Below are 14,547 nucleotides of genomic sequence, written 5' to 3'. Positions count from 1 at the left end.
GCTCTTCTAGCCTTTCTAGTTAAAGTGAACAAGGAGAGAGGAGATGGGTGAGAATGGATTTGTTATGGCCCAATCAGTTGGAACAAGGATAGGCACAGTGTTAAATGTAATAAAAGCTAATGTGTATCTTGCCTTACCACATGGGAGACACTGTCTTCACACTTTATCCAGGTTAACTCAATTCTGACAATAGCTTGCTAAGGAAAATTCTATTACAGAGCCCATCTCATAGTCGTGAGAAGGCATAGAGAGATGGTCGGAATGGGAACTGAAACCAAAACACAAGAATTGATTCTTTGTAATGGTCTATTTCAGGATGAAAGGGACTTTCTTTGCAATTAAAAGGGCTACAATTTTTATTTCTAATTTACAACCTGTTCAAGTTAGCCAAACAATGAGTATAGGAAAAGAAAAAATGGAACTTTGAAACTACTATAGTCTATTTTCCCCTCAGTCTGTTTATTTTGGGTCTGTGTGGTCACTTGCAGTACCGAAAGAGAAGGACTTTGTCTGGTAGTCCCAAAGACAACTGGCTCCATCCCTTGACTCAGATTTTCAGTATCACCTCTGTATTAAAACAAGTTCAGAGATTTTGTTTGAAGTTATTCCTGCCTTTTTGCTGTCTGGTTTAAGTAGTATTTTCTGCTTTATGTCTAGATGGTTAAGGGCTGAAATACTTACCACGAAAAGCCATATAATCCCTCTGTAACCAACTGCATAGCACAGTAATTCATGTAACCATGTTAGAGTAACAGCCGTGTATTTTTTTTCTTCTGGAAGGTTGGGTTAAACTTGAGCCTGTGAATTCTGTGTATTAGCAGCACACTTTAAACAGTTCTTTAAGAGACTGGGCTTTCCATCCCTCTATTCCCGTGTTAATGCCTGGCTTTAATCATTGTATCACTTACTTCCCCTAAAACCATTCAAACATTGGGAGACTTAAAGAATGTAGGTCATAAAACAATGGGAAGTTTTTTTAAAAAGCTACATAGCACACACACTGCAAGCAGCAGAAAATGGCCCCAGAGTGAGAACCTTCCCTGCCTCCTCTAGCCCTGTTTCCACGTGAGTTGCCTCTCTGATTTCCCCTCAGCTCTCCTCTGCACACTCTTTAAATGGGCTCTCACCTTACCATAGTGTCAATAACCACTGAACAAAAATTAGCTATTAGTAGGTTCTAGCTATGTGCTGGGCACTCTGCAGAGCACTGGCAGTTACTGATCTCCTATGGTGCCTACTTAACTTCATGAAGTTGGATGCCTTTCTTCCCATTGGAGAGTTGGGGGTCAGTGGGAATGGAGAGAGGATGAAGAGAACGTTCACTGATTTGCAGAGGACCAGTGTTCACATCTAAAATGTTTATACTAAAAACCTACATACTGCCACTCCTCTATACTTACTCTTTTCTATGGTTATGGTGGAAACTGTGTCCTTGTAAATTAAATCAACTAGGCAACTTCATGCCCTGAGTTTTAGCCCTGTGAATACATTAACCGCCTAGGCATCTTCAATCATTTTTAAATAACAATTACCTCATGATATCTCAAGCCCCTCCAAAACTGAACTCCTTTCTAGGCTCAATTCCTTTTATTACCAAAGATGTTCCTGTGTTTGGTGAATGCTATCCACCTACATCGAGTATCCCAAGCCAGACAGCTGGAAATCAACCTCCTCTTTATTTATAATAGCCCTTGCATGTAGATCAAGAATTGTCTGTTCTTCATTCTCGTCTCCTACTGTCAGCACTACTAGTTCATTTAAATCCCAAAACATGTCTCCTTTTTTTTGCCTTGCCATGAGATGTCTCTCGCTCAGTGTGCATTTCTGGGTAGAAATATGACTACATGATTTTGAGATTAAGTAGATCATCACTCACATAAAGACATTTTCCAGACTCGTCAGCATGGCCCAGCTGGCACTCAGCAAGCTGCCCCTCTGACACTGCCTTCTTCACCTCTAGCCCTCTGCCCTCTTCCTATTCATATCTCACTTCTCGAGGTGGTCCATTATCCCCCCATGAAACCCTGCTGGTATGGCTCTGCCAGCCAGCCAGTAGGCCTCCCTCTTCAGGAGCTCTGCTACTCTCCATGCCATTGCTTTAAGGTGTGGGTGTCCAGGAAGCCTCTGGGCCACGAGTTGTCCCCCACCTCCTACCCCTGAGGTTGAGCCCAGTGCTCAGCTGACATGCTACAACCCCTTTGCCCTGTTATCTTTTGGTATAATTACAGCATGATTTGTGGTCATCAGAAGAGCCAATGTGTATAAAATTGCCACTTTCTAAATAGTCCTTATCTCCTTAGTATATTTTGCTGCTACAAAAAAAATAAAATAAAATAAAATAAAGCCTTATATATGGTAATTTGTATTCAAGAGAGATGTATTGGCTCATGATTCTTGAAGATGTCTAAAATCAGGGCTTCAATGAATTCTGGTTTTGTAAAGGGCTCATTCTCCTGTGCACAAATAATACCTTGTTCCTTTCAACCTATATGGTGGTGGAGGGGGTGACCAGCTCCCCCATCCATTGAGCTTCTCCTCATGATTTAATAACTTCATAACAGCCCTGCCTCCTAAGGATTAAGTTGCTATTTGCATATTTGAGTGGTATACCAGCATTCAGATTATAGGGATTATTACATTGTTAATTCTTAAATTATTGCAAACTTTAAAAAAAAAAGTACTAAAGATTTGTGTATATCTGTTGCTGGGTTCTTATACTTGTTATAATAGATCAGTATAAACATCCACAATTGGCTTTTCAAATGGTCAGACATCAGATCTTAAGTTCTGTTTTCTTCACATAGTTTGTTTCCTCCTACAACTCATGGCTGCCCTGGGTCTAGATTCTGGGAGTCCTGGGGTTCTCTATAATTCGCTGTGTGTCTTCTCCCTTTTCCTGGATCCCATGTCCCACTCCTTGCCCCCGTTTTGATTTCTGTTTTGATTTCACTTTCCTCCCTTATTTTGCAGGAGCACAATGTGTCAGTTAGTCTTCTGTTGCTTTGACAAAATCTCCAAGTTACACGGGAGACTCTTCAGTTTGGCATGCAGTTGTAGAGATTTTTGCCCATTATCAACTGGTTCCATTGTTTCCAGGCCACGGTAAAGCAGAACTACTTCAGGGTCAGGGTGGATCCATCAATGCTCATGTCATGGTGACCAGAAACCTAGAGCAAAGGAAGCCACAGAGCAGGTTGTTGGCCCCAAGGGCACACCTCAAAGCAACAAGATTGCACCCACTAGGCATCTATCAATAGTCCTCTCAATGGTCCATTAAATGTCTCATCGGAGGATTGATCTATTGAGCTTTCATAAGCCAGGCACTTCCCCAGAGGCAGATCCATCAAGCTTTTGGCATATGGCCTCTGGGGATTTGTTAGATCCAAACCATATAACACAGTTCCTGTCTCTAAGAAATCAGGTCTAGGTGATGGCACATCTGAGCATGGCAAGTTTCTGTCCCCACCTTGCTGGCAACAGAACCACTGCTTCACTGGAAATCACATCTCTTCAGAAGCTGGAAATTATTTACCGCCTGTCTTTTGAAGTTCAGTATGCCATTGAGAAGTTTAGTCCCATTCTCAGTTGTTTCCTTTGTAAGCTCCTTGGATTTGTTTACCTCTTTTTAGCCATCAGGAAACTTTTAGGATGTATTCTTCCTGGGTGTATGAAATTTTAGTGTTCAGTCTTGGCTGAAGAAAATAGCCTATGTGCCAAGGCTCCCACGCTTTATGTTGATGTGTCTCTGCAAATGCTACCTCTCCTGACCATGGTACTCCAGGGTCCCACAAGCCATTGCAGGTACTGTCTTATTCTTGTGCTTTTCAGGGCCTTTCTCAGGCTCTGGCCCTGTCTGGTGGTCACTGCTGAAATCTCCCACAAGAGGGCATTCCCTTCCCTGACCATTATAACCCACCAAATCCGAATTCTCCCCGTACTTTATCTTCCTCCATACATGGGCACCAGAGACCTCAGGCATGTCCCTCAGCAGCTCTCCCTTCATCCCATCCTCCCCTGTTGAGTCTACTTTGCAAATAGCTCCTCCCAGTCTTGCCTTTCCCCATTTCCTTCAACACGGCCATTTTCAAAACTGCATTTACAAATTAAGGGAGGCAATATGTTATTCAGGTCTGGGGCACTCTTTCAGGTAGTTATTTCTTCTAATAGTTTTCAAAAAATAAAGAAAGCTGTGGTTTTCATATAAATTGGCTTTATTTCCTAGGTTTGTAGCAGAAACATGTATATATAAAGCAATTAAACTTTTTTTAGACTTTTGATTTTATACATTTACCTCTGTATCTGTTTCTTCTGCCGAGCACGTGTTTCCTCTAATAGCTTCCATCCTTTCATGTTTAAGTCAGTCTTCTGCTTCTGAGAACAGAAGAGATTTCTTGTTAATCCTTAGAACCTAAGTATCTTAAGTGCATAGTGATGTCCCAGTGCAGATTCCCATATACCAGGTAAACGTGTGTTGCATAATTTCCCTCCTTATGTCCTTCCATCTTCTACATTAACTGTATTTGACAGAAATAGAGTTGACTTGCACAAGAGTCTATTTACACTTCAAATCAGAGGTTCTTTAGCAAGGATGTGAGACATGGTTTATGACATAAGCAAAGATCGTAGAATAGACAATTGATTTCTATGAAACAATTGGAGTTTGCTACCTATTCAAAAAATAAATGAATAAAACCAGGCAGTGGTGGCACACACCTTTAATTACAGTACTTGGGAGGCAGAGGCAGGTGGATCTCTGTGTGTTCATGACCAGCCTGGTCTACAGAGTGAGTTCCAGGACAGCCAGGGCTACACAGAAAAATCCTGTCTCAAAACAAACAAAAAAAGATAAAGGGAATCAGCTATCCCTGTCTTCCAGGAGCTACTTGTCTGATTATAGTTTAGGAAGCAGTGCAACTTTGGAAAGGACATGTTGTGATATGTGCCATATGCACTGAGCTAGCACACATGGAATAGGGCATGGTCTCAGATGGTCTCAGTTTCTGTCTTGAAGAAGTGGTAGGAACAAGCTTGGAAAGAAAGTGGGAGAGACACTTTATAGAGAGCTGCATGTTCAAAGTTGAAACAGAGACTGCAGCGCTGTTAAGTCGCCTCATGAGCCTAAGCATGTCAGCATCTGTCTGCAGGGACCGGCAGGATCAGCCTAACTGGCCATAATGCAAGCAGCAGCCACCAGTAACTTAACATTGACACAGTGTAATCTAGCAGCCAGCCGTATTCAGTTCGTCATAACTGTTCACAATCCAGGAGCAAAACAAACACCATTTTATATTTAATTTTCTCCTCATTTCCTTCCCCCTAAACCAATTTCCTATTTTTTTCCTCCCTGATCTTCTTTTGCAAGCAAACATAAGCAAAAAGGAAAAAAAAATGATTTTGTTTATTTAAATGTTTACTTTTACTACCTTAAATGTTTAATAATATATGGGTTTATATTTAGAAAAAATATAGTTAAATGTGAGTGTAAATTTTTAAAGATTAGGTAGGTAGTTATTTAATTGACATATTTAATGTACTTTAAAGTAGACATTGAAATGCTTTAGAATTAAATTTATGTGTAAATCGACAATACTCCAAATACTCAGCTTCTCCCCCACCATTTCTGATAACACCTCCAAGGTTTAGTTCTCTTCTAAAAATGTGAAGTAGAAACAGATGGAAAAGCAGCTGATCCATATTTATATGTATGTATCTGTTTATAAACTGTAAATGAGTGTGGTTTTTATACTCTACCACATTCACGTGTCAACAGTTCTCCATAAAGAGATTGTGTCTCTAAAAGGGGGAAAAGCGTAAAAAAGTTCTTAGGAAAATAGTTTCCTTTCTGGTCGATGTGCTTTTACACTAGGTACACAGTTCAGCAGAGAAAGCGAGCAAATAACCTCTTTTTCAGGGATAAATGAGTCTTTAGTGTTCCTTGATGCAGAAATGGACAAGTAGCTTCTTTGAAGCATCTTCTTCTTCCTGTTTTCACTAATATTCAATATTGGTAACTATAAATACCTATGTATATGCTGAATAGTCTGCCTTTCTAAACAGAATTGGCACTGAACCTAAATTCTTTGTTAATTATATACAGAATATCAACTTTAATAATATGAGGAATACAGTCCTTTAAATTTTTGAAAGCCTCCCTGGGTTTACCATCTCAACTGTAAAAGATAACTTTCACAAACTCTATAAAAGTCTGTTGCAATCGTTATGTGTCACTTCAAACCAGAGGACAGTTGTCCAGATACATGTACATACACACATACATACTTACATACGTACATACACAAACACATACCAGATGCACATTCACAGAGGTGCACGTGGAAATCTCATTTTCTACAGTAAGTTTTGGCAGACACAGCTTCTGTACAGTAGAAGCACTGCACCACACCTGGTCACATTTAGAATCTAGTCTGATGCTTACAAAATAACTCATTTCTACAAGAGGAAATATGATTTATGATAACCCAAGACACCAATCTGACCAGAACCACATTCCATTTAAACTCACCATACCATTGGTCTATGAACACTGCATCTGTGAAGCCCTGTCCTCTTTAGTGGACAGCAGCACAACCACTGTGAGATGAATTTTATTAAACAATGGTTGATTTGTGACAGAGTTGGAGCCTTTCTTATTTTGGAATACCTAGCTTACTCCTGGTATTCTGTCCTTGTCCTCTCTACCATTACCATTGCCGGTTTGCATGTGTGTTTTGACATTGCTTTGGTAACCCTGAGAGCTGATGGAATTCCCTGTATGTCTTTTCACAGAGGGTGACGAGACAGGAGTGATGGATAGTCTGCTGGAGGCCTTGCAGTCAGGGGCTGCCTTCCGCGACAGAAGAAAAAGGACACCGAAGCCGAAAGGTGAATTTTGTACTTGTTTCTTTCTAGGGAACGGTCACAGGGAAGAGCAGTTTCTCTTCCTAATTCTTTTTAAAGTCATATGTCACAAATACAGTGCTGTGGGCCACAATAGTTTCTAAGTTTCTGAAGTTTGCTTAATCCCTTACAGAGACAGATGTCACAGGGAGATGCATTCCAGTTGGCTGGTGTCAGTAACACATTAACAAATCAATGCACTGATCCTAGAAAATCCTGATTAGTGTGACAGGTCTCATCTAAAGAACCATATGTACATTGTCCCAGTGGAGTTTGCTGTAGCTCAGTTAAACTGGAAGTAAAAGTCAGAGCATTGCTGCTCCAAGTATTTCAGTATTTCAGGGCATTGAAACATTGCATTGTCTCAAAGAATACCTAAGCTTGGAATAATCGTGTAATGCTCTTTTACTTCTTAAGTTGAACATACCTCTATATTAAATCAATCAATCAATCAATCTCTCTCTCTCTCTCTCTCTCTCTCTCTCTCTCTCTCTCTCTCTTTCAGCAGATATTCGGCAGAGTCTCAGTCCAATGTCTCAGAGGCCTGTTCTCAAAGTTTGTAACCATGGTAATAAACTTTATGCATAAATTGCATGTTATTCTTATCTGATTTTATCCTGCTGGTCTGTAGATTTTACTCTGCTGCTACTGAGGTTCTCAGGTTCCAGTATATGTAAGATAGTAAAAATGTGTAGATGTGTGTCTTTGCTCTGAGATTGGGGAATCCACTTTTCAGTACTGCATTATTGCCTTGAGTTGTTTCTTCAGTTTTTCTAATTAGGTTGCAAGTAAATGTTTTGTTAGTATGGAAGGGTGCCACAACTGCTACATTGAAGTGAATCCTCTTCATCTCTGATGTTTACCAAAGACTTGAATCCTTGAAAAGGTCTCGTGCACGTGTCATCTACCCACCTGCGTTTGCGCTGGCCTCCACAAGGAGTCCATCTGACGGGGATTTGCTCTTACTCATTCCGTCTCTGTTCTGTCGAGTTCTCTGTTACTGGATCTGCTTACCTTCTGCCATCAGAAGCATGTCAATCTTTTGAGAGTCCCATTGGCTCACAGGAAGCTTGTCATCAGAGTTTGCTGGATTTGACAAAAAAACCTACCCGATGAATTTTATTTGAAGCTTTTGAGAGTTTCTATAAGTTCTAAGATGGGACTAAGGGAATGTATGCCATGCTTCTAGGTAATCTAACATAATTAATGAAGTAATGTAAAAGAACACAGGAATTTGATGATTGCCTAGTATTGATTCATAGTACTTTTAGTAAATGCTGAAGAAACAACCATCAAGATAAAATCTGTAACAGTATTTTAAAGAGATCTTTCAACTTTTTAAAGTATGCTTTGGCTTTTGATTTGCCTTTACTTGTTCTAACAATGGCAAAAAAAAAAAAAATAGAATAAGTGATGTTCATTATGAGTATTAAGTAATTCCAAATCTTATCTTATGATCTTACACCATCATGGATTATAGAACTATAGATGAAAGTCTAGGGACTAGTAACAACTTGAACTTTAGAGATATTTTCTTTAGCAGAGAAGTAAATGCAAATCAACAGAGGCTGAAAACATCTCAGGAAGACAGAGCTACTGACAGCCCTGTGGCCATCATTAAATTCTCTAATTCCTACCACACTTCTTTTTTTGATTACATATAGGTACTTCAGCATTTTTTAACTAATAAAAGTTGTATATTTATGCACATTATTCTTAAAAATAAGTTTAGTCACTTGAATTTATTTCTACTTGGTTAGAAACATGAAGAGGAAGCAGTAAATCTCAATATAAAACCACTAAGACAGTTTAACTGATTATATTAGAAAAAAGAATAACATATCTCCATTGGCTGCTGCACAACTTTTGTAGTTACAACTCAGCCCCCATTGCAAATCATGAAAAAGAAAAAGGCACAAAACCACCACTCAGCTCAGTGATTATTTTACTATGAGGTTACTATGAGAGCATCATAAGGATAATTTAAAATACGTATTTCAGATGCTATGAAGGCAAAAGCTGTGTAAGGTAACTTTGTATACCAGCCTTGGGGAACTCAGTCCTTCTGTGACTGTAATGTTAATAAATGTCTGGGGTATAATGACTTGGCTGTGATTGCTTATAAACTGTAGTATTTCTGTTCATTATAGAAAAGCTGCTGAACACTGCAATCTTACAATGCTAATATGTACTATCTTAATGCTTGGGCTATTGTGACAATTATGCTAGGAAATTATACAGCAGCCAAAAGAAATATACCACAACAATCAAAAATTCTTTTTTCTAATATTAATATAATCAATTAAATTATCTCTAGCAATTTTATATTGACATTTATTGTTTCCCCTTCACATTTCTGACCAAGTGAAATAAATCTAAATGACCAAGCTTATCTTTGAGAATAATATGCATAAGCATAAAACTTTTTAGGCTAGATATTGAAAAGTCCAGGTATACTTCAGACAAGTCTTTTCGCTTCTAAAGGATTGAGATAGTTTATATAATAAGATGATATTTTAGAGTTAACTATATTCTTTCCAAAAGGTACTTTGTTTTCATTACAAATATTACTACTACAACTGAACTGAGATTGCAATGCAACATTGAATCTATTTAACTTTTTAATTTGTTTCTAAATGCTTTGCACCAATGCCAGAAATTTACATTTATACAAGTATATTTGTTGATGTTGACTAAATAACTTATTTTTCATTTATAAGATTTTTTTTGTAATTATATTGTTTTGTAGCCTATTCATATTATAATAAATAATACAGAATAAACATTAACTGAGTTACTGGCTCTGTAGCCAGTAACTTACTGTAGCCAGAATGCTTTCTAAGTATTTACTTCTCAACATTCCTCTTTCCAGGTCATAGTTGAAACTAATCAACCATGAAACACTTGTAATAGCCTCCTTAAAGACATTCTGCCAAAATTGGATCTTTTCTCGGTGACGTCAGGTCCAAGTTCCTAGTCTGTTTTCCATACCACCTTGAAAGGAACTATGATGCCTTCCCATGTAGGACCCGATATCTTCCTGTGCACCTGGTTTCCTCCTGTGGCCGAATGTAGAGTTACTGAGATTCAGTCTCTGGGAGGTTCTGCAGCCTCTGGTGTGCTTTGCCTCTCATTTGCAGTTGTAACCACTAGATAGCACTGTTTTGCTAGTCTTTGGCTTTACAAAAGCATTCTTCAGGAATGATGGCCACTTCTTATTTCTTTTAATAAAACCACTATGGAAACATCTACATTAGTTTTAACAAACAGATGTTATTGAGAAGTATCATACAAGATGTGGGTTACATATATATAAACATACTTAAATTATACATATGTGTGTGTGCATATGTATGTCTCTCTATATATGCATGCATATGTATCAAACCACAAATACATATATACACACATATGTATCAAGCCACAAATTTAGTCTTATCAGCTGCTGTTTTAAATTTTTGTCTTCATATCTTTTACTGGCCATTTTTGTTAATATCTTCTTAAAACCATAGCTATAGTTCCAGACCTTGGAGATTTATCTTTATATGCATAGTCAGGGTTCTCTAGAGTAGCAGAACTTATATAATGAATAATATATGAAATTTATTAGAATGACTTACAGGCTGCAGTACAGCTAATCCAACAATAGCTGTGAAGGGAAAGTCCAAGAATCCAGTAGTTTCTCAGTCCACAAGTCTGGATGTCTCAGGTAGCTTTCAGTATATGCTGGAATCCTAAAGAAGTAGGCTCTAAAGCCAGTGAAGGAGTGGATTTGCTGATGCAAAAATTGGTGAGAAAGACATCTGGGGAAGATACTTGTGTCCCATATCAATGCTCATCAAAAGGTGTCTTCAGCTGAGGAAGAGTTCAGTAATCCAGTAGATAGGATGACTTTGTCATGTATAGTCAACCTCTTTCCCCAGCCAACCTTGTCATTGCCCAGTGGGCCCATGAAAAAGGTGGCCATGGTGGCAGTGATTCAGGTTATGCATGCACTCAACAATGTGGACTTCCACTCACCAAGGCTGACCTGGCTTGCTGAGTGAACAGGAGCCCCAGATATGGATGGCACCGTTCCCTGGGTGACCAGCCAGTGACTTTGTGGCAGGTTGACTACATAGGACCACTCCTCCATGGAAAAGACAACACTTTGTCCTTACTGGAGTAGATACTACTTATTCTGGTTATGGATTTGCCTTTCCTGCACATAATACTTCTGCCAAAACCACTATCTGTGGACTTAGACTGCCTTATTTACCATCATGGTATTCCACACAGTATTGCTTGTGACCAAGGAACCCAATTCATAGCCATGGAAGTGTGGCAGTAGGCCCACGATCATGGAATCCAGTGGTCTTATCATGTTCCTCACCATCCTGAAGCAGCTGGCTTGATAGAAAGGCAGAATGGCCTTTTGAAGACACAGTTACAGCACCAATTCCAGCTAGCAGCCTGGAGGGCTGGGGCAAGATCCTCCAGAAGATGGTATATGCTTTGACTCAGAGTCCAATATAAGTTACAGTTTTTCCCATAGCCGAGACCCACAGATCCACAGTTCTACTCATTATCATCCCTAGTGACCTACTGGGAAAATTTTTACTTTGTGTTCCTGTGACCTTCAGTTCTGCTGGCCTAAAAATTTGGGTTCCAGAGAGGGTAGTGCTTCTGCCCAAAGCCACAACAAACATTCCATTCAACTGGAAACTCAAACTTTCCCCTGGACCCTTTGGGCTTCCAATGCTGATAAAACAACAGGCTAAGAAAGGAATAACAGTGTTTGGATTGCTTCTCCATAATGGAGGTAAGAAAGATCATGTCTGGAGTGTAAGAGATCGTTTGAATCGTTTGAGGCTTTTTTTTTTTTTTTTTGGAGCTGAGGATCGAACCCAGGGCCTTGCGCTTGCTAGGCAAGCACTCTACCACTGAGCTAAATCCCCAACACTGAGGCATCTCTTGATGCTACTGTGCCCTGTGATTAAAGTCAGTGGGAACCAAAACAGCCTAATCCAGGCAAGATAACAAGGGGCACAGACCCAACAAAAATGAAGGAATGGGCAAAGACCTGACCTGCTGTGGTGCTTGCCAAAGGTAGAGGAAATACAGGATGGATAGGAGAGGAAGGTTGTTATAAATACCAGCTAATGCCGCATAACCAGTTGCAGAAAAGAGGATAATAATTGACATGAGTGTTTCTGTCATATTTTGTTAATGCATTTGTACAGATACTTGTTTTTTTCTTTCTGCAGTTTCCTTATTGTGTGATGTAATAACAATTAAGAGAATATCAATGGTTATCATATGTAGCTGCAAGCTTTCCTGTGTCCCGCCTGGCCCATGGTCGGGACAAATCTCTCACCCACAGTCCTGCAACCTTTTATAAAATAATCACTCAGAAGCTTATATTAATTTTAACTGCTTGGCCATTAGCTCAGGCTTATCACTGACTAGCTCTTACACTTAAATTAACCCATAATTCTTATCTATGTTTAGCCACATGGTTTGGTACATTTTCTCAATTCTGCCTTCACATCTTTCTTCCTCTGTGTCTGGTTGGCGACTCCTGACTCTGCTCTTCCTTTTCCCAGCATTCCTTTAGTCTGCTTGCCCTGCCTATACTTCCTGCCTGGCCACTGGCCAATCAGTGTTTTATTAAACCAGTATACAAGGACATTATCCCACAGCAATCATGTTTAAGTTTGAGATACTAAAAGAATTATCTCCTGAACATTGCCACCTATTCTAAATTCATAATGTGTTTGCAGTTTTACAAGGGATAGTTATATCAGGCATAATTATTGACCTGGTTAAATATATAAATAGTTTGTGATTGTATGTGGCATGTTTATATACTGCTTAAGCATTATTATGACTTGGTTATTGTTTTCATTGGGAAATTAATCACAACATACAGGGGTATGATTATGTGTCAGTTCACAAGGGGTAGACTTGTAATGGCTATTGGTGGCAAACTTGACTACATCTGTTAACTAAAACCCAGAAATGGAGAATACATCTGTGAGGTATTTTTGCTTAATTTGAAGAAGGAAGATCCACTTTTAATCTGGATCTTAAGGGAAGAAGACACACTTGTAGTCCAGATCTAATCTGGGCCACACTTTCTCCTGGAAGCCTATGTAAGTACATGGAAGAAAGAAGCTTTTGTTCTTTGCCTGCTTGCCCTCACTTTGCTAGCAAGTCCATCCCTTCACTGGCATTAGAGCCTACTTCTGCAGGATTCCAGTGTATATTAGAAACCAGCTGAGACAGCTGGACTTGTGGACTGAGCAGCTACTGGATTCTTGGACTTTCCATTCACAGCCAGCCATTGTTGGATTAGCTGGACTGCAGCCTGTAACTCATTCTAATAAATCCATTCTATATATATATAGAGAGAGATTCATTCTATAAGTTCTATTACTCTGAAAACCCTAACTAATACACACACATATGTATCAAACTACAAATTTAAACTTACTATGTGCTATTTTAAACTTTTGTCATCATATCTTTTATTAACCGTATATTATTAATGTCATTTTAGCTATAATTCCAAACGTTGTAGTTTACATGCATAGAGCGTCTCTTATTTCAGAGTTTTTTTAAAAAATTAAATATCCTTTGGGCTGTTGTACTAAAATACCTCAGTATACATTTGACACCCTGATATAAAGGATTCTGTCTCCAGTGGCCATCAGAAGCAGTGAAATCTTATGTATAGCCAGCTATCTAACCCTTATCCTGTACAGATCCTACTAAAAGTATTTGGGTGACATCTTTCACTGTCCTCTTTTCTTTTACTTTGGCTTTGAAATCCTAGGCTGAAATTGAATTATTTTTCCTTGATAACTCACTATTTATTCAACAAATTATAATAAGTATTCCCTGGGCACTTTGGTTAGATACACTAGGGCCACAGCTGTAGCTCAGTCACTGATAGAGTGCTTTAGAGTATGTGCAAGACAGTGAGGTTGTGGTTGCAGTGGGGCAGGGCTTATGCAATAGATGGCTGACACTTAAATGTTGGCGTAGTGATACAGGTACACACCTGTAATTCCAACGCTGTCTGGGATTGTTTTCTATTGCTATAGTAAACACCATGATGAAAAGCAACTTGAGAAGGAAAGGATTTATTTCTTCTTATAGCTTATAGTCCAACACAAATGGAAGTTTGGACAGAAAGTAAAGGCAAGAACTCAGAATCAGGAACAGAAGTCGGGGCCATGGAGAAAAGCTGCTTATTGACTTGCTCTCCATAGCTTGCTCAACCTACTTTCTATATAATTCAGGACTACCTACCCAGATGTGGCACTATCCACAGTGGGCTGGGTCCCCCACACCAATACTTAGGAAGGAAAATGCCCCTACAGTCATGCCCACGGGCCAGTCTAATTCCTTCATTTAAGATTTTCTTTTCCAAGATGACTGTAGCTTATGCCAAGCTGACAAAAAGTGAACCTCCTCAACTTGACACTCAAATATATTCTATTAACCCATAACCTTTCCTTTCTTATTTATCCCCAGGAACTCTTGTAAATATTATAATATAAAAGATTTTAAAAGTTGTACAGTCTTTAAAAGATGTAAACATTTTAAGAATTCATTCATCACCAATAAACCAACATCAATTGTTGCAGTAAAGCAGAAGTTTCA

At 39.0% G+C, this 14,547-nt stretch overlaps 1 protein-coding gene across 1 annotated transcript in view; it reads left to right on the top strand.

Moving 5' to 3' along the window:
* Diaph3 (diaphanous related formin 3) overlaps nucleotides 1-14,547 on the top strand; it is a 483,673-nt gene that overhangs the window by 356,370 nt on the left and 112,756 nt on the right. Inside the window, 2 exon segments of the mRNA XM_036199401.1 lie at nucleotides 6,787-6,882; nucleotides 7,406-7,465. Coding sequence (XP_036055294.1) covers nucleotides 6,787-6,882; nucleotides 7,406-7,465 — 156 coding nt within the window.

This window comes from Onychomys torridus, chromosome 9, assembly GCF_903995425.1.
Source record: "Onychomys torridus chromosome 9, mOncTor1.1, whole genome shotgun sequence".
In the NCBI taxonomy this organism is placed as follows: domain Eukaryota; kingdom Metazoa; phylum Chordata; class Mammalia; order Rodentia; family Cricetidae; genus Onychomys; species Onychomys torridus.
The sequence above is the reverse complement of the archived record's forward strand: the minus strand, read 5'-3'. Positions and strand labels throughout refer to the sequence as shown.